This window comes from Neopelma chrysocephalum, unplaced genomic scaffold (assembly GCF_003984885.1).
Source record: "Neopelma chrysocephalum unplaced genomic scaffold, ASM398488v2 Primary Assembly neopelma1_44, whole genome shotgun sequence".
NCBI lineage: Eukaryota > Metazoa > Chordata > Aves > Passeriformes > Pipridae > Neopelma > Neopelma chrysocephalum.
The window spans coordinates 26983784-27004327 of NW_020897703.1; the positions used below are offsets into that span (position 1 = coordinate 26983784).

At 37.3% G+C, this 20544-nt stretch overlaps 1 protein-coding gene across 1 annotated transcript in view; it reads right to left on the reverse strand.

Annotated features, from left to right (window-relative positions):
- DPP10 (dipeptidyl peptidase like 10) overlaps positions 1–20544 on the reverse strand; it is a 262870-nt gene that overhangs the window by 14320 nt on the left and 228006 nt on the right. Inside the window, exons 13-19 of the mRNA XM_027679085.1 lie at positions 19618–19725; positions 15510–15601; positions 13962–14009; positions 13155–13276; positions 9328–9375; positions 7396–7494; positions 7218–7287 (exon numbers count right to left, since the gene is read on the reverse strand). Coding sequence (XP_027534886.1) covers positions 7218–7287; positions 7396–7494; positions 9328–9375; positions 13155–13276; positions 13962–14009; positions 15510–15601; positions 19618–19725 — 587 coding nt within the window. The remainder of the gene's footprint in view (positions 1–7217; positions 7288–7395; positions 7495–9327; positions 9376–13154; positions 13277–13961; positions 14010–15509; positions 15602–19617; positions 19726–20544) is intronic.

Consider the following 20544-nt stretch of genomic DNA (forward strand, 5'->3'; position numbering starts at 1 on the left):
CTTTCTCTAAACCAGAAAGTGCTTAAAACCACAAGATGTTTTAAATCAAACATGATACCCACAGAGAATTTCTTCTGTTGAGAAAGGAACAAGAAACAGAGCCTCAGCAGAATTCTCAGTGGGCGAGAACTGACAGTGATGGTTTCCCAAGCTCCTTTTTGGAGGGCAAAGCTGGGCTACTTTCAGGTTCAGACTTTAAACACTATACATGTTCCAGTCCTGCATGATGGGTTGTTTGACATATTGCTTTTGGAAGCAATTTTCCAGTGGCTAGTTTATTTCAAGGATGTCCATATAAGTAGCCTGTGACAGGCATTTAAAGCTATTTCCATTGAGGTACATATCAAAATTCCCATTAGCACCAAGAGGTCTCTTTACTCTTCAGCTGCTATTACAAAATGATACTGATTATCTGAGGTGTGCTTCTGTCCTCCATAGACAGACATGCACCATTTAGACCCCATTGCTAAACTTTTAAATGGGGCTTCTGCAAGGTATTAATTCTTTATGCAGCTTTGAACATCACCCTGAGGGCTCTGCAACAAAGTAAGACTGATATTGAGGTACAGTCTGATTTGAGAAGTTTGTCCTGGGTTTAGAGTTATCTCAAAGTTCAGGTTTTGTTTTATGCTTATCACTACTCACAGCCTAATTATAATTACCTACTCTTCAGTGGTACACTTTTCAGGGAATTATTTCTTGACCCCACTAGTAAGACTGCAAGAAGGTCTGCGCCATTCAAGCTTAGGTGTAACACAAACACAGAAGTCTTCTTCCCACATGACTATGGATGGTCCTAAGGGAATCATAGACTAGCCAAAGCACTGTAGCAAAATCAAAGTCAACATGAAAGGGGGAAAGAAAAGCTACAGGCTCTTCAACATGCCTCAAGGTGTCCTTAAGGACCATCATCTCCAGAGTCAAACAACAAGAGCAGAATGATTCAAATGAAGACTATGCCTTGTTCCTCCTGATTCATTTTTCTTCCTTGTAAGTGACAGCACTTTCACTTTTCCTTTTTTTATTTTTGCTCCTGAATTTCAAGGTTCAGAGCTGCCCAGTGTGTGTCTTTAACAGTGACTGCATTCGGATTAGGAGTCCACTGTGGCAGCACAAGTGCTGACGGCTGGGGCACACTGCTGGAGTTCATCACCGAGGCACCATTTAAATAGACAGAAGCCATCAATAATATACCAATATCATTGACCTCAGTGGGTAATTTGTATGCTTCTTGCAAGGCAGTCACATACATCTCAGGCTGCCTGGTAAAAGGGGCAGCTCATTGTAAGTTCATAGATTGCTGAAAAGAAAGGAACCTGTTCTTTCAGATTCTATAACCAAAAGCTAAACTAAAGTCTCTGTTCATGATTTGAGTTACAGCCTACAGGGAATAATGCAGTGTTAGCAGAGAGGCTAACACTGTTGTGCTGTACTTTGTGCAATACTCCTCTGCCACTCTGCTATCATGACCACAGCAAAATTTGTTCCACATTTTGCACCATTTAAAAGCTAATTGACAAGATTTTGAACATGAATTTTAGAAGTTACAGGACTGACCAAGCAGGAGGGAAGACAATTTTAAAAGATGCATGCCAAATAACTGCTGTCATCACTGCTTAATATCCAGTACATTTCTTTCTATTTCTGCAAAACAGTAGATTTGATGCAGCATATGGAAAAGGTAACTTGACAGAAAATATGTGAGAAAGACAGCAACTGAAAGAATAAAATCTATGTAAAGAAATGTTATTGATAGAAGTCATATTTTGTTTATGGTGAAACTGAGTGGGGAGGGAACATTTTACAAAACTGGTGCAAATACTAGAAAAATCCACTTCATTTTCAGATTTCATAAGCATCTCTTCCACAAGCATCATCTTCCAAGCACACACACCATTACTGGTCAAAAATCAGGGAACCTGAATAGTCTCAAACATTGAGAACAAAAAATCCCAAATGCTTTCTCTCTCTTCATATGCCCTGTTTAGATATAGCAGATTGCAACTGTCGACAGATCATGTCTTTACAACTCCTGCCTGCAATATGGCCAAAAAAATTAAAAGACATGACCAGAAGAGATTCCATTATGAGGGTAGAAAACATTCAATAGGCAGGACCAAAGCAGACAGCATAGTAAAGCATAGAGTATAGTATGAAAAATAAAACTTTTATTCTTGAAACACCCTCCTGAAACCCTTAAGGCTGAAGACTTTAAAAATATAATTTTGAGAACAAGACCCTGTCCTGTGTCATAGGAAAAGGAGGTGAAGGTTTGAATCTCCTCTTGCTTTTTTTGCTATGGAAGATTAAATGAGCATTTTATTCACCTAGCAAGATATATACTGCTGTGGGGGAAGTGGGAATAGGGGAAGCTGAAAGAGGATGGATCTTAGCTCAATGATTCCCCAAGACTTTTGCATGGACAAGACTGAAGAGAAAGGGAGTGAGCAGATCCATCACTGCCCATAGCACCAGGACTGCTACTGCCAGTGAAACAGTTGGAATGAGCCTCCCGTCTATTCCTCTTTTAGACTCAACTAAATGAATCTTCCCTCTAGGCCTTGAGAAATATTACAAAGTTCAAAGAATGGGGAAGAAAATCTAAAAGAGTAAAAAAGAAAAGACTGTTCATCAAATACTTTGTTGTAACAAAAACACAAAAGATCAGTGAAATACTGGCATGCTCTGCAGAGCCAGGATGAATACAGGCACAAAATGGATAGCTGTCAAAGCAATTCATGAATTATTCACATGACTTAGGGATCTCCTAAAAAGTAAAGTTTTCACAAAATATTTTTACACTTCACCATGCAGCCAGGCATTGTTCCTTCTCTTGCAACAGCTGCCACTTAAAATGAGCAATATCCTTTACAAGAGAAAGGTGCAAAAGACAGCTATTAATTGGCAGTATTACAATACCTCAGATCTTGAATATTTCCCAACACTTCCATTAAGCCTCTCTATATTTCTTCTAGTCTTTTAATGATTTGTTCTCAAAGCTGCAAAAAAAATTCACTTCAAATCCTATTGTCTTATCTTGCAATCAGTCCCGAGCGTGTATTCAGTGGAGGCATAAACGGGTTTGATTGCCTGTGGAAGGCCTAAAACTTTCATCATTTCAACAACAGGTAAACCAATTCCTGTTTATTACCAATATATAAGAAAACAAGTAAACAAACAAACAAAAAGAAACCTCTTGGAGACAATTCACTGTTACATTGGGGAATACCTGTGGTTTTTTTCCCCTCAAATATCAGAGCAAGCTTTCCACTGATTCAGTTTTACAAAAGCCACAATATTGGACAATTTTAAATGGTGTTAAATAATAGATGCTGACATTTAAGATACATTATCTACAGATTTGAAGAAATGAGGTTAATTATGTTCAAGGCAAAATAAAGAATGATTATCTACGCTGATTTTATTACCCAGATTAAATGCCAGAGTCTTTACTTAATCATTTCCTGTGTGTTACCAAGAAGTGTATTTTCCAACTTTTTTAATGAGTAAGGTGAACCATAATGAGAAAATCAAGGATCTGAAATTTAAACTTTGATCTTAATTATATAGAAAAAAAGATGATAATCATTCTTTCAGGCAATTACCGTAGAGCTCTCTAATCTATAGCTACACTGTACGTATTATATCAGAAGGAAACTGAGTGTGAAATGTATTGGTGGTTTAGGAGAACAAATGGAAAAAAAGGAAAGTGTATTAATCTTTTAACATTTTATAGGCTACGCATCACAATTCTGGAACAAAAACCAGTGCTACCTGACATAACTGGTTTCTACACTAGAACTATCTGTTAGATAGTCCAGCCATACAAATGGGCATAAACTTAAACAATACAATACAAAAATCTGCTATTTGACCATTGCAGAACACTTTGCAACTGTTAATGGAAGAATGTTCGCAAAATCCATATGATGAATCCTACAGGATATTCAGGGCCTGCTTCTTAACTTGAGCTTGTGCCTACATGGAACTGTACTTAGTTCACACCAGGACCCGATTACTGACCAGTTCCCTTCCAGGATTCAGCCTTAACACTCAGGCACCCCGGGGCCATGTGCTGGAGGTTCAAATTTACCTTGTAGTGGGTTTCACCTGTAGACATCCTTGCATGAATACAGGAGCCTTATTATAGTCATGCACCTTTGAAATGGCTACTAGCTTTCAGTGCTTTGAAAAACACCCAAACCAGACAGCACCAAACTTCCTCCGCTTTACCTATTTCCAAATTCTGTTAATGCCATTGTAACCCTATTGATCCAGAGAGCACATTAACACCACACAGAAGTAGTCACTGCTGATGAAAATTTACAGTAAAGTGATGAACCTCAGTCATCAAAAACCCACTTTATTCTGAGCCAGCAAAACCAGTCACCAGCACAGTGGTGTCTCTCTCTGCAGAGACAAGACCACACAGGTAAACCAGATTCTGGCAAAATGTAAGACACAAGGAAGATCAATTTTCACCAGAGTCTTGGAGTGACCCTGGAGCAATGACTGCAGCCAAACAGCCAGAGTCTGTTAAATCTTATATGCCATATCTACCCTCCAGCTAAGGGGACAAAGCCTACATATAATTCGAAACTTATATGCACTTAACTAAACATTTAATTTGCACTGCAAAGACCTATTAGGTGAATTTCAGGTTTAAACTCACATTGTCTTTTCCTCATCTTCCTTCCTTCCCTCCGTCCTTCCCTTCTTAAGCCCTTGTCAAAGCACCCTGCTACTGAGGTGGAAAGCAAAACCCACTTCTTATCTGCTAATACTCCATTTTTTTTCAGATATACATCTTCTCTTCACATACATCTGAGTGCATGTTGCCTGAATCAAAATGTTATATAGAATCTCCTTTCCAAAAAATGGACATACATTAAACCAACACTCTTACAGGGACATTGGTAAGCATTCTTTTTCAAACTTTCAGTAGCTGGATTATAATGATAATTGTATCATGACTGAGAACGTAAGAAAGAAAGTAGGTGTAGCTGAACAATATGAAAGGCAGTGCTTGTTATCAGCCATTAATTCTTGTCTAACACTTCTAGCAGTAGGAACAGCAGGACTCTCAATCAGTTCCAACAGTACCACTCTGGGACCCAGGAAAGTCAAATATCTGGGAAATTATACCATCTATACAACTAATCAGTGTTCCCTATAAAAGCTACATGTTCTCCTTGGACCTGAATACTTTTTCTTTTTTTTCCTTTTTTTTTTTCTTGGAAGTAATATTTCTGATCATGAAATAAACCTTAAGACATCAATTTGGAGCTGTGTGGGTCAAGAAATTACCCCCTACACGGCCACAGATATCCAATCGTTCTTTCTCAAGAGCTAGGTAGAATTTATTAGGCTCAAATAATCATCCCATAAGGGAACTTCCCATAACTTCAGTGACAGTTTTCAGTTTTATATTTCATTTGGGGACCTCTTTAACAGAAAAAGGGATTGCTGGCAACCTTAGTTTAAAGTCTGTAAAAAGCTGTAGAAGAAATATAACTTCTTTCTCTTCTAGGGAATAGGAGGACACAAAATACGCTACATTACATGAGCCAGGACAGATTTCAAATTTTCAGTTTCATACTTTTATTACTGTACAAGGTTTTCTAAAACTAACTCCTGCTAAAGCTAACATTGAGAATTTGGTATTGCAAAGGTATTTGACTGAAAAGAAGCAAAGTCTCCATGCTGTAAATGTAGCTACAACAATCTGTATTCATAAGTTGATGAATTTCCCTTTTTTTCCAACATGCCCATCATAAAAAAAAAAAAAACAATTATAAAACATATCCATACATTATGACTTGCCCACATTATTCGCTTATTGGGTACCCACAACTTTGTTAAGTTTAAACTCAGACATTGCCTCAATACTGTTCTCAGTTCTTTCACCACTCGGTATCAAAATACATTTCAAAATAATTTCCTTAGCTTTTCTTTTTTCATTTTCCTGTAATTTCTGACCTTGGGCTTCTCAGTTTTCTGATCCTTCCCTTCTGTCTTCTGTAGATCTACATGAGTATAAAACCTCATATTTTACCATACCTGTATATGTCAGATTATGTATTTACTAGGATACTTAAAAAGGGAAGGATTACACTGCCAACACCTTAGTGTTTCCTTACTCTCAGAAAAAGGAATAAGCACAGATGTTTGCAAGTCCCTGCAGTACTGTTGGGGTCAATTCACAGAGTCAGTTTGCCTTTGGCAAACTTTTAAGAGCTGCTTAAAATATAATCATGCTTCCAAAATCATGCTAGCAAATACTGCAAAGAAATAATATCAATGTGTCATGTTTCTCCACAAGAAAAAGGTGTTCGTGAACCAATTGAAGCAGAGTCTCCACAACTGCAGATAAATAAATTCATCAATTTAGTAGTGCATTCCTACACCTCTGTTACTAAATTCACATCTATTCCTTCCAGATGGGACTGGAAGATGATCTGTAGGTACAGAAAAGCCCTCTACACCCATGCTGAGACCAGGTGGAGAGAAGGGAGTGGTGCCCTGAGGTGGCCATCACCAGTTTTCCCAGGTAGGCTGCAGGCACACTCATGACTCTGCTCTTTTCCTCTGCTCACATGGTGTAGACATGTAACTTAAAGGCTGACTGTCTCTACAAGAAACATACACCCTATTTCTTTTTAAAAGAGCAGGACAGGTTGCCAGGGAGTTGCCACCTTCCTCCGACAAAGGTTTTCTACAAACGTCAATAGTCTTTGGATCATGCCTATAGTGCCTTCAGCCATTGATGCTCAATAATATTTTTTTCTTCTTTCCAGTGTTCCTAAAAGCAGTTTTTGCTTTATGCATTTTAACTGAGCCCCTCTCAGCAGCTCTACCTGTTTCTATTGGGGATAAAAAGGAGCACATGCTCTGAATGAGATACTCTGTGGGTAGGATCAGTATGGGTCCTGGAAAGACTGCAGAACTACTCACAGCTACACCATCAGAAGTGCCAGTGCCTCATGTACATAAAAGTACAGAGAAGCAGAGTTAGGTTTGACGAGCTCAAAAAACCCCCAGGCAGCACCTACCACAAAGTCTTCTCAAGAACAAGCCTTTTGATTTATCAACTCAAATACATGAGGTAATTTTCCTACACAAGGTAAAGAACAAACCATTTTCTAATTAAAGAGTTAAATGTTTTCTATGGTGTATTTTTTTTTTTTTATTTTCAGTGATTCTACACAGATACTTACATTATTAATAGAAGGGCATACTGGTTTCGATCTGTGAAATCTTTTGGCAGTGACAACTGTAAAGGGAATTCTTTTAAGAAAAGAGAAAAACATTAAAGGCTGGTAGTTACACAGATGAAAAACAGTGACATTGTAAGAAAGATTTTGGTTTGCTAAAATAACATTTTGTCAGATTTACCGTAATCCTCAATGTGAAGCATTTTGATTTCAGTCTTGTAATTCTTTTTCTTAAAAACAGCTTCCTTCAACACAGCATTATTTTCCAAAATATAAAACTCTAGAAACAGGAAGAAAAAGCATGTTGAAAAGCGTCACACATCACACCAGAGATAAATCAAGATTCAAAAACATTAAAGAAAAAGCGACAAATGTGCAATGATAAATCCTGTAAATGAATACCTTCTGTAACTACTGTTTTTTATAAAGCAACTACTTTGCAATTCAGGAGCTGAGCAAACATCTAATTCAAAAGATATACATCTAGTCCATTTTCTGGCTTCAGCAGGCTTTGCTTTCACTAAGCACTACCACTGAAATTGCTGATGGCCAAATGAAAACCAGTATCTCTGATAAATACTACCAGGGGCTGTTACAGCAAAAGGCTACTCTGCTGGGCAATATCCTAAGCCTCATGTAGGCATCCTTTTCAAGCTATGTATTCCAAGGTAGCATTGAGCCAGCACGGCTCTACATGGTCACTGCACGTCCTTATGTGTCTTCTGCACTTCAACAAAGAACGGGACATCACCTTGGTTTAAAGTTGCAGACACATTTGAAGAGGTCCTTTTACACATGAAAAAATGATGACTAATTTGTTCTCTTCTTTCTTGTTTGTTTTTTACTCGAATTACTGATCTTGCTTCCAAAATTTAGATTTCTTTAATTAAATAATAAACTCTTCACTTAGGGCCAAAACTGGATAATCTAAGGAGAATGTTTGTTCTGGGCAATCAACCAAAATGGAATAATTATAGTCTGGGGATGGAATAATTGAAGTAGTCCTTAATCATTCTTTTATGGGTTGAAGAAGATAATCTAATCTTGCACTAAAACATTAATGTAAATTATATCTCTTATTATTTGGCTTCTTGTTGTTACAAGAAACAACATCCCTCTTGCTTTGCCTTACTCTAAGATGTTGCACATAAATCTCTATTTCAGTATTTCACTACCAACACTATTTTAGATGCAGGTAATAAGGAGTGAAAGTCTGCCTTCACAGGACTGAGGAGCTCTATAGAAGTCAATGAATTTGCTTTGAGCAGTTGTTGCACCTTAATGAGCTGGATAGATCTCCCTGCTTTGGTGTGCTATGGCACTGACCTTTACGAACACTAACAGTGACATTTAAAAAAAAAAAAGAAGCCATAAAGTTCCCCATTCCTGTAATCCACACCTTCATGTTAGTGGGTCACAGTGGAGTTGTAGGTAGCAAGGTTGTCACCTCTGCTGCACCACAGAAATACCTAGTTGGGGAAAATTCTAATGCTGAAGGACAGTCTTCTGTTACAAAGCACCTCAAGCAGCCAGGAAACAGCAACAGATTTGGTGTAAATATACAGAAAATAATGTATAAAACTTGACAAATAGAGCTATAGAATATCCTCCTAAAAAGTCTTAATTGAAAATGTCAGTGGAGTTGTTCTGATTTAAGAAATATAAGATAAGGACTAAGTTCATCATACATAGGTCAGCTTTCATGATCAACTGTCCAAGGACTGTACCTTACTTCAACATAATTCAACTGTAACTTTAAAAATATCTCTAAAAATACAAAATTTGTATTGTAATGGCAGCATGATTTACACAGAAAGTGAAGAGGATGAAGACTAACCTGTCAGCTAATGTGCTCAAGTGTAAAGAGAAGATGAGTTATATGCATTTAGCATAAAACATATCTGGAAAGCCTGGGAAAGATTTAGTAATTTGATTAACTTTTTTCCTTATCATTTGCTAATGTGGATGCTGCTAAGAGGTAATTAAAAGAACTTTATATGAATAAGCCATCTATTAGTTATCACATACTTGCAATGGCCTTTCCCCTCTCCCAAACTCTCCAATACAATCAGGGATGATCATAAAATTTAAGTATTTCATAAGGAATACTCACTTGCAGTATTACTTGTACTGTGCACGCTAACAACTGGAACACCTGGTCCTGTTTTGAGGAGAGAAGAAAAACAGAGGCAGTGCAGGGTAGTTAGTACTCAGCAGTTCAATAAAAAAGGTGACAGCAGCAGTTACCACATAAGACGGGATTCTGGAAGCTCCATACAAATGCTTCCCTTCAAACACAGCACTTACTCGACTGGGAAGGACACAGGTTAGACTACAGCACCAACAAAGCGGGAAACAGAGGCCTCCTGCCTGTTCTGTACCCACGCTCTGCACCCACAAGGAGCACCATTTTTTTTTATAAATTCCATGTTTTAGTTTTAAGTGAAGAATAAAAAAAATTATGGAGGCCCTTAATAGCACTGTCTAAAATATATCAGTTTGGCATTCAGAAACAGTAACTTTAGGTTGACTGGGAGGTGAATTAATGATAATATTCACTTATATTTTCTATGGAAAAGCTACTGAGGTGCTAAAAAATTTTCACGTATTTCACTTAGTTATCTGTTTAAGCAGCGTCTTTGGTATGCCAACTCTGCAAAACCAACAGCATCATAGTTAAATCTAGGTGTAATGTAATCTAATTCCACTTCAGATACTATATTTTTAATTTACCACTAAGAAACTAAGTGCACCAGGAATAATTCTTCATGTCAACAGCTGCTGTTGATGGTATGTGAAACTGGGATGACCAAGCATTCAGCATACTCAGAAGCAGAGCTGAGTTTGCTGTACCTGTTCTGAGGACCCCCTAGTGTAAACTAGCAAAAGAAAATATTGTGTTCCCACCCCCAACGTGGAATTTGCACACAAGAAGCTTAGTTTTACTTTAGTGAGACGAGAGTTTAAATTACATGCAGTCAGTCAGTATTGGGCTAGGAAGAATGATCCAGAAAAGCTGACGTCCCTGAGGACCCCATGGCAGATGAACGCACGGACCCTCTGAAATTACGAGTTACAACTTCTCTTTTTTTGAGAAAAAACAATTCCTTCTGAGAGAAGTTCAGAGATAGAGCGTAATTTATGTGTTTTGAGAGGTTGTCTCTCAATTAATTATGGCATGAGCCTAGGGAAATGTAAATACCTAAAATAAGAAGCATGATGCCATTCATGGCCTCCACTGAAGATTTTTATCAATTTCATTTAGTCTCAAGAGGAACTATTGACAAAAATCTTACAGGTAGATTGCTGAGAAATCACAGCTTTCTGTCTTAGCTCTTGAAGAAGGTAATTTCTTCAGATGTCTCTTTTTCTTTTGTTTGGTTTTTTTCCCCAGTTCATTTTGCTTCTTCTGAATTTGTCATTTTACTTTAAATTCTTATTTAAGAAGGACCATTTTTGAGCAGAAAAGCATTGACGTTTTCCAGGCCAGCTCTATTTTCACAGTAAAAGACTGAAGGATGATGACAGATTTTGAAAAAAGGGAGATTGCAGTAGATTAAAAAGCTAATATGAATAAAAAGAGACAGACCTGTCTTACAGGCATTGTGTTACAGCACATCAGAACTAAGCACTGCACTTAGATTTCCCATTGACCTCCTAATACTAACCCTAAACCCAGAGCTTATTTTCTGTTGTATAAAAGGGGAGAAACAATTAATCTCTTTGTGAAGTATTTTATTTGAGTGGAGAGATTAATATTTGTTAGTGTTTATGAAGTGCTAAAGGAAAAAATCCACAAGGAGTGTTGAAAATAAGTGCAAAGGATGCACTTGCAAAAACTGAGAGGCTGTAGAGTCTCCTCTACCTACCAGGCTACAAATAACTCCTCACTCAGGAGAGTCTCTGGAGATGGATATACTGAGACAGATCTCCTGGCTGAGGAAAACTAAGAAGGAAAAACTACCTTAATAAAGGTGCTCATGGGTAAACAGGAGGTGGAAGAATTGAAACTTGTATAGATCGAACTAGTCCAGAGGCCCCCAGTGATTTTTCTGGGCAAATTGCTTTTGTAACAATTCGGCAAAGGCTTTTTGTGGTGGGAAAACAAGTGTGGATGCAAGGAGATGCAGCGTCATTTGTCTCCTTGAAGCAGCTTATATCACACTCCTACAAGCAGCACCCTGCAGAAGAGTTTTGACACCTGTTCTCTGGTGATGTTGCTATCAACTTTGATCCTCCCAAATACCCAATGCACCACAGAGCCATGGCAGTATACAAGAGCCACACCACTGCTGAACTGCAAGCTCTGATGAAACACAAGAGAAGGCCGCTGAGTAACTCCAAGCTGACAACTATGCATTAATGTTAGAGGTAGGAAAAACTTAGAGACAGTGGTTTATCATCTGTGCCCACGACCTGCAGCTTAGGGCAGTCTACTGGCTGCAACTCAGTGGAGTGTAGGTTTAATCCTGAGAGGATGATCTACAGCCTTATCAGCTCAAACAGACAATTGCCACATCCAAAGTCACTGAAAGTCATGAGCCTGTAATTCCATGCAAAACTTCCTGCTGGCATCCATGTTTTTATATCAAAGGAACGCGTTAAAAAATACAGGCTGAATATACTTTGAAAAATAATAATAAGAAGTTGTCTTTTTGGACCCTGGAACATTACTGATTCAGGGAAAAAAACTTCCCAATTTACCAGTCCTCCCTCTTGCAGGAATCTGAGACTTACCCCATAGGGACTATGTCAAGAACAAGGGAAAATTATGCTTAAAGCATGAGGAAGTCATTACTAGTGCAGTCTTTACTCAGATATGGATCTCAGGATTAGCTCTGTAACATCATGCTGCAGATTTAACCATGTATAAACCATACAGTTTGTATGTTTTTTTTCTAATCAGTTTTGCATTGTAGGTGTATTTCCACAAACCCCCGACCAAAAAAATAAAACCACACCCCTTATTTTAGCCAATATATATTCATAGTTTGTTTGTTTGAATAGATTCAACGCTCAAGCTGGCAGATATTTTATTTCTGCGCAAAAATAAAAGTGGAGTTGCAAAAGAAATAGAAAAATGCATGAAAATAAAATGGGCTATTCATACGTATTTCAGATGAATTGTGTTCTACTCTTTTCAGTCTGATTCTAACTATGCAAAAATACTGGGAGGACAGTGTAAAATATTGCAACTTTCAAGGACAACAGGTCTAGCTATACACTTTATTATTGATTGTCTCATGCTTTTCTGAACCTTTTTTTATAATCTTACTTATTTCTCAGTGTTTATTTCCTGGGTGTAGGTTATAAATTTCACAGTGTGGGATGGTTCTATTTTTCTGTTTATAGAGAAACTGACCCAGTTGGTGCCATTTAGTGCTACTGTAACACAGCTAAAAATAAAACACGAGGAGTTATTTATTGCAATTATTTTGATAGAGAGGATCTGTGGATTAAACCACACCTGGTTTTTGGAAGATACACACACACATATGGGAGTGTGTATAGATACACTGTGCACATACATGTGTACACACATAGAGAAACAGTGTACCAGAAAGTAGTCCCTCATTTTTTAACTAGGTATAATCACACAAGATCAAACCCTATACATAAAATAATGAAGATGTTACAAACCACAGTACCATTACCATAAATTCCAAAATTTTTGGTGAAGGATTTTTATCTAGGGTGAATTTAAGTCAATGTCTTTTACTTGGACAGAAGCGTTAGGATTGGAGCAGCTTTCTGACATCACTTGTTATTTAGCTATTACACAGAACATCTTCACTTAGTCTTGGAATAGACTCTGTACAGAACTTTGAGTAATCCAATACTGAGCCAACTGTTAGACTCCAGCCTAATGCCCTTCTCAAGAGAATACATTAATTCAGAAGCAAACATGCACTACTACTACACACCGAGCATTTGACTTACCTTTACAGTGCAGTAGAAAATGTCTATTCATGGGACTAAACTTTGCACTGAAGTATGTGCATCGGTCTTTCAAGAAGTTACATGAGAGACACTGACGATTCAATGATCCCACTGTTGATACACTGTGGAAAAAATTAATCAGAAACATTTTACATTGTAATAAAATACAATAAACCAAGAATTAGCTCATCAGAGTGACAACATTTGTTGCAGTCCCCAAACTTGCTTAAATACCACTGACTCATTTTGTTCCTGATGGAAACTGTTTTCAGATGACTCAGTGGACTACTGTTCGGTAAAGTGGGCAACGTAGACAGGATCCAAAACCTGCCCAAAGCAAGACTAGGACTCCAATAAGTAGCAGTGCTGTGGGGTAACAGTATTAGTAGGATACAATGAAAAGCCCCATTAACTTTAGGTTTAAGCACTGGAGTTTGTGCAAGGACGAGGTGCTTTGCCCACACACTTTAAGTTACATGATTAAACCCTATAAATATTTTTATTTAGAAGACTTTTATTACTTTTAAAACACAGTCATGTTAAATGCTTGCCTTTAGGTTTAGCTTTTTAGATGCTTATAAAGGACTAGTAAAGATGTAACTGGTAAAAACATTTTGTGTTAAAATCTTTTCCATTTTTTAGGAAATTTAAAACATCATTGACATGTTTAACTTATAAAAGCTGTGATTCTTTCCTTGCTATAGCTCAAGCATACTAATTGTTTCACAATACAAACGATTACCCAAGCACCATAGCACTTATAGCACGGATGAAGAAGCTGTTGTCACAGCCCCATGTACTTCTTACCTATGCAGCTGTCTTCCTCTTGGGGATTCTTCAGTGCTTAAGAAATAACTGTGCCCAAAAGATGAAAAAAGTTAAAAGTTAAACTCAGTTTGGTAAACTGTCTGATGTGGGTAGTGCTTAGGGAAATGAGAGACACCATAAATAACATTTTTTAAAATAAAAATTCCCAAATATCCATGAAGATAAAATACTTATATACAAACCTAATTTCCAAGATTAAATTTAGACCCAGTAAACAGAGTAGTTATTTCAGATGGCATACAATTTCATATTTTAACAGATGAACACAATGTTTTATGGTTTCTGTTTAATTCCCGTAATGCCCAGGGAGCTCCAGTAGCAACCACGATGCCTTTCTGCACATTACAAATACAGAAGAGAAAGTTTCTCCTTCACTCCAGAGTTTGCAATACAAATTCAAGTGGTAGATAAAGGTCGCAGTGAAATTATATCATGTATTACAATAGGTCTTATGATACCCAAAAGCCTTTTTGAGCTGTAGGAAAACTTTTTCTTCTGTCTAGTTTTCACAGGTGGAAAGAGACTGGGTAGTAAAGATGCTGCAAGAATACCAAGACAAGCCCTTGGTGTTTCCCAGGTGAGATCCCCAAAAGGTTCTGCTTGATAGGCAGAAGGGCAAGGAAATCCTCTCAAGAGGCTGAGACAACCCACATGAGGCCTGTCACCTCTCTGCAGGCTGAGTGCATTCAGATCTCATTTTTCCACCTGAACCTTGCAGAAGTATCTAGAAATTGTCCATGGATATTCTTTCAGAACCCAAAGAAGGACTGGTCAAGAAGGGTTTTCTCCAGTACTAGTGGAGAAGACAGGTCTTGTTGCAGCTTCAGACATTGCTGAAATATCATTTATTTTAAAGAAAATGAGAATGTCTGTTTTTTGCCATGGGTAGATAAAACTGAAAACTAACCAAGTTTCACTGAAGTTATGTGGAGCCTCCAGACATTTTATGTCAGTTCCATACTCCCCCCCAAAAGCAGCAAAGTATATGCTGCATTTCCTTCTACTGTAGCACTAAGATGGGCTTTGGAAATATTTCTCTGTGAGCTGAGTTAGAATCAGGAGTTCTGATAATCTCTATAAATAATTTGAATTTATGAGATTGAACCAGATCCCCAAAACTCAAAGGCCTCATGCAGTAATCAAGCCAGGATAAAAACTAAAGATTTGATGTTTTATCAAGTACTAAAAATTTACTATGACTCCTTCTCTGATTTCAGGAAAGAAGTCACCAAAAACGCTATTACTGCTGCATTGTGTGTTGATTTCTTTTGTTTAGAAAAATACAGTAAGTAAGTGATGTCACGGTGTGCTTCTTTTCCCTCTGCATAAAAACACACACAACAACAGAATGACATATAAACTGTCTTACAACTGCACTTTATGCACTCAGGTGTGTCAGAGTTATGGTAATGCTCAAAAATGAAAGAAATATTGTTGTTTAATTTGAGATATGCTATTTCCAGTTAAATGGATTCCACTTTAATAACTCAGATGTTTTCATAAACAAATACAGAGAATAGTGCTTACATCTTTTGAGTATTTTCATCATATGCCAGTATTTTGATAACTTCCCAGTTTCCCGATGTAAGGTGTCTCACACTGATTTGTTCACTTTTAGCCTGGAGAGAGATGGAAAACATTGACTTTCACCTTACTTGTTATATTTTAGTTTGTCCAGAAGGATCGTCTGCAGATGTCATTATTGATTACAGCTTTTAAAACTTAAATATGCAACATAACATCTTTAAATCACAAACCTCACATTTTGACAGGCCTGAACTTCAAGTATCTTCCCCCCCATATATAAACTTTTCAAAGTCATTAAAATAATGTTGGTTTTCATCACAATTTTTCTTTCAGTTGCCCAGATGCAACAATGTAAGTCCAATACTTCAAGCTAAGGACCTTGCCATTCCACATGCTTTGTTTTTCTTAGTGTTTCTTTTCCTTCACAGTGGCATTCCAGAGAATCTTTCCCCTACTCCATCGTGCACCATGGAGAATCCTCTCTTTATCCAGCGCCTATAAAAAGAGTCTAAGAGTAGCTTCAAATTCTGGCAACTGAACCAAATGCTTACAAGCTGGGGAGCACATGTTGTTTCCTTTCAGAAGCAGTTTCTACCCCCGAGAGCCCAGGAAAATAACTGCTACAAGGGGAAATTCTAAATATTCTTTCAAAGAATGCGATGACACTTTTCTCAGCCAGCGCACCAGGAACTGAACTAGGAAACATCAGGATGCAATGCAGGTAAAACCAACTCTTTGGCTGGAAGTTGCAACATGCTGTTCATCAGAACAGAGGTTAAAAACAGCAGAATATGAAGACTGAGAAGCTCCTACTGCAAAAGGTAAAATCTTAGCTTAGGCTACTGAAGATTAAAACTTCAACCCTCAATACTTGAACAGAGCCTTTTTTTCTGTATTTGGGTTATGATGCTTGGCTTGGATATACAAATTCTTAAGCTTTCAAATTCAAGACAAACTTTGCGAAGAAAAGAGGTGATACTTCAGCTTATATTTAATCTTTAGTGGGCAAAACCGAGCAGCAGGAGTTATAAAGGAGGTCAGATGGAGGATCTAATGGTGCTTTCTGGCCTTGTGGTCTGTGAACCTGCAGCACCAGTCCATACCTAATCACTGTGGCCTCAGTGGTTACGTGGCCTACAAAAATTCATAAAGGCAAAAAGGGTTTGGTTTTTTTTAATCCATGTGTTTCTGAACTATACCCTGAGTTCTACATCAACAGCAGCAATAACTAAAAGCAGAAAATCCTCAAGGATACCTATGAGAAATGTTGGGAACTGGCAAGGCAAAACCAAGTCCCTTAGAATTGATCTTTTTTCTACCAGATCCACAAGGAAAGAATGATGTAGTAACTCTTGACAAGTCTTGCAAGTACCAAACAAAATCAGGACATTGTGCTGGGTGCTGTACATATGTTTACGATGAGAGTTCTCCATTCAGGAAGACTATGATATTCAGTGCTGTCTCCAAGAATGATTAAAATACAAATTAGTGATTTATCCTAAGCAACTATTTCTTCTCTCAAGACAGAAAAGCTGCAACAATTGAAAGAGATATTTAAATATTAAGATCATAGGATCTAACAAGAAACAGCAATAAAAAGCCCAGCCAAGCGTTAATAAACATGGTTATTTTTCAAGGTTACAGCCATAGTACATAATTTATGAAGCGTGCAGGAAGTTATCGCCTTGATCCATTAAAGTAACTTTATAATTCTTATTTTGTGGTTGGAAAAAAAGAGACTTTCTAGAGTTGCAAAACTCCATGAAAGAAATTTCTAGATAAATAACACGATTCAATCTCATTTTGAGATTAGTTTGTTTTAAATATTTCATAAGTTACTAAAAGCATTTGTAAACAATAAACCACACATCTATCCCTCTACGTCCAGACAGTAAATAATCTACAATAGACAGTCCCTTCCCATTGCATAAAGATTTAATTAGATGCTTCTGCTAACCTGCTTTGATTGTGTCATTGCCACATGCTTTTCTGAAGTAGTCAAAGAAATGCAGTCTGAGAAAGACCACCAATTGTCACCACTTTGTTTTATGATTGACAAATCAGCCTCAGTAATTAAAGTTCACATTGGTTCTGTGTTTTAACTTTCCTGCATGCAGAGGCTGATTTCCCTTAACAAATATCTGTACTGAGTAGCACAAGAAGTAGTGGGAATCCAAATGCCAAATTCCAGTGTTACCCGAGCTCCATCATGGAAAAGCTGTGATCATCTGGGTACTGGTGATCTCCCAACTGCTTTAAATTCTGCAAAGCACCTGTTATGCTGCTGTGGCTCTCACAAGGTGTGACAAACATCTAATGTGACAAAAGACTTTATGTGCAACGGTTAATATACTTTTTATGCCTCCATGTTTGCTTTAGAAATAATGGACAATCAGATTAATGCAGTGTGTAAAACACATAATATAAACACATTTCCAGCCCGTTACTGCTCTGTGTCAGGCCCCATTATCATGCAGAATGTTACTTACTGATGAATAATGCTTGATACATGGGATATCATATTTCCTTCTTAGGAGCAACTACATACTAAAAGCCAAATTTGTCATTGGTTATACCATTCAGATTTGTTATTCATGCTGATGGATGTCAAAATAGAAGTATTTTTTATTTTTGGAGCTGTGCAGTACCCAGGCCTCTAATTCTGCCTGAAAGGGATAAAACTCTGAATCACCACCTTGACTTTAAACACTATTCTGGGTAAATTGTGTGAAGATGTATTTAAAAGTAGCTATATATTTAATCACCTTATTGAAAAAGAGCAGGCTTAATTTTTGCTTAAATATTTTCCTGAATTAGGATCAAGTTGCCTGGGCTTTTTAGTAGTGAGAAATGTCAGAGCCTACAGGTTTAGGGCAATTTGATTGTATCTGTAACATCCTTGGGAATGTTGCAAGTTAACTTTCAGATCTAGACCATTACTATTTCATGTATTTTAAAGATAGTTATTCATACTGGGAAAGATATCAAAACAAGACTTGACTGACTAAATAGTTTTGCTCTGGTGTAAATTTTTATGTGGTTACTGTACTAATACACCTTCACCAGACTGTCATCTGAGTTACTGTTTTCTTTAGAAGATAGAATTTGACATGTCTTTGATCCCTTTTATCTTCACTGACTCTTTCTTGATATATTTACTCTAGTGAATGAGTATCTTTATTCTTGCTTCTTCAGGTTAAATTTTCATTAAAGGTCTTTTGTTCTTGTTCTGTCTGCAGCACACTGTGAATCTATTTCAGACTTAATAATGTTCATACCAGAACACTGTCATAAAGGCAGATAATAGATTTTCCCGGTGCCAAGTCTGCTATTTTGATGTTTTGGGTACCTTGATAATCCCTCCTATCTCATATGGCTCTGCTAAAGTACCTGGATTAATGCTCTGCTGATTTAAATAGATGCCTTGGAGTGTTCTGTTCCAGGGCATAATTTCCTTTATTAGTTCATCACAACTTCATACTGGTGACCTTCAAAGTCCTAGTGCAAATTTATCTTCTTTCAGATTCTTCTTTGGGAAAAGTAATGACCCTGGGAAATGGAAGACACTGAAAAATGTTGCAAAGGGTAATAAAGAGTCCTAACTTTCCCAAAATTTTAAGTTTGGATATTTCCTTTCTTTACTGTTCTGTGTAAGGTCAGATTCTGAACAGACATTTAAAATTATACTTATGCATGTATAGTGTATATAGAGAGAGTAAAAATAGTGATTCTGCAAGTCTCTTGAATTTCTGTGGCTATAAAACATTATTATTGACAGAAGGGTTTAACAAGAAAACATCTCTGTTTGCCTACAGAGGTACAAAGAAAACATGAAATTTTCCAGAGAAAGTACTTGGGAAGTACCTTCCATTTAGTGAATGCATGTGCTACCACAGAAGAGGTCTAAGAATAAGAGAGAAACCTCCACTTATTCTGGAAGAAGTTACAAATATGTCCCCTCTGCACTGAGTGGGACCTTTATAGGATAAATGATGACAAAAGTGTTCAGACTCCGATGAAGTGCAGACCTTTGCCTGGGTCATGTGTCCTCAGTAAAAGTCCTAGATGACCACTAAGATACTAAAAACAGCCAGAACCAAAACCTTACCTGAACAATGAACATGGCTATGTGGTGAAATTCGCCCCGTCCTCCCTGCTTCACTGGGACAGTCATGAAGAACCTACTGCCGTCCTTGGAGAAAACTGGTTCTTCATTCTATGAAAGTAAGATTGTGTCAGTTTGTCACACTTTTCATTAAACTCCTAAACAAAAGATCATCTTAAGCTTTTTGTCTCCTTGGTTTTGGTATTTGCTGTGCTCATGAGTCAACTGGAAAAAATTCTTAGGTTTTAAATCTATTCTGCTAAGATTAACAAAAATGTGGTGGCGAAAGCTAAATGGAGTTCATGCCATGTACAATCTTGTCCTAAAGCACCTTGTTAAACTCTCCCTTACAGTGAAAGGTATGGTAATCTCATCCCTAATGCAGTGGGACTTTCCAGAATACTTCCCTTTACAGACTACAGTTATTGACAGAGATAAGTTCTACAAATGATGAGAAGAAAAAAAGTTTCAGTGGTCTGGACCCATCAAAACATGCTTAACAATCACTGATTTTGACAAAGTTATATGAAAAAAATAAGCACATTGAAGAGATATTCTGAATCAGGGTCGTACCACAAATTGTAGCATGATGTGATACCATCTCTTCACATCTAACTTTACACAGAAATATTAAATGAAAATGGCTTGCTATAAAAGCATAGTTTTTTGCTAAGATGATTTCTCATTTGCACATTGCAAAATGAAGCCTGAAATGTATTTTAAATAGAATGAGTTTCATCCATTTATTGGACAGTTCTTCTGAAGCTATGAAAATGGAATAATTTGCTGACATATTAGTTCAACATACTGTTCTGGGTGTGAATTCAGAAATATTATACTTACGTATTCCAATTACAGCCCATATGACCTCTAATCCTTGAACTCCTTTGGGTGTAATTTAGTGAGCTTATTTTTTAATCAGAAAAAAAT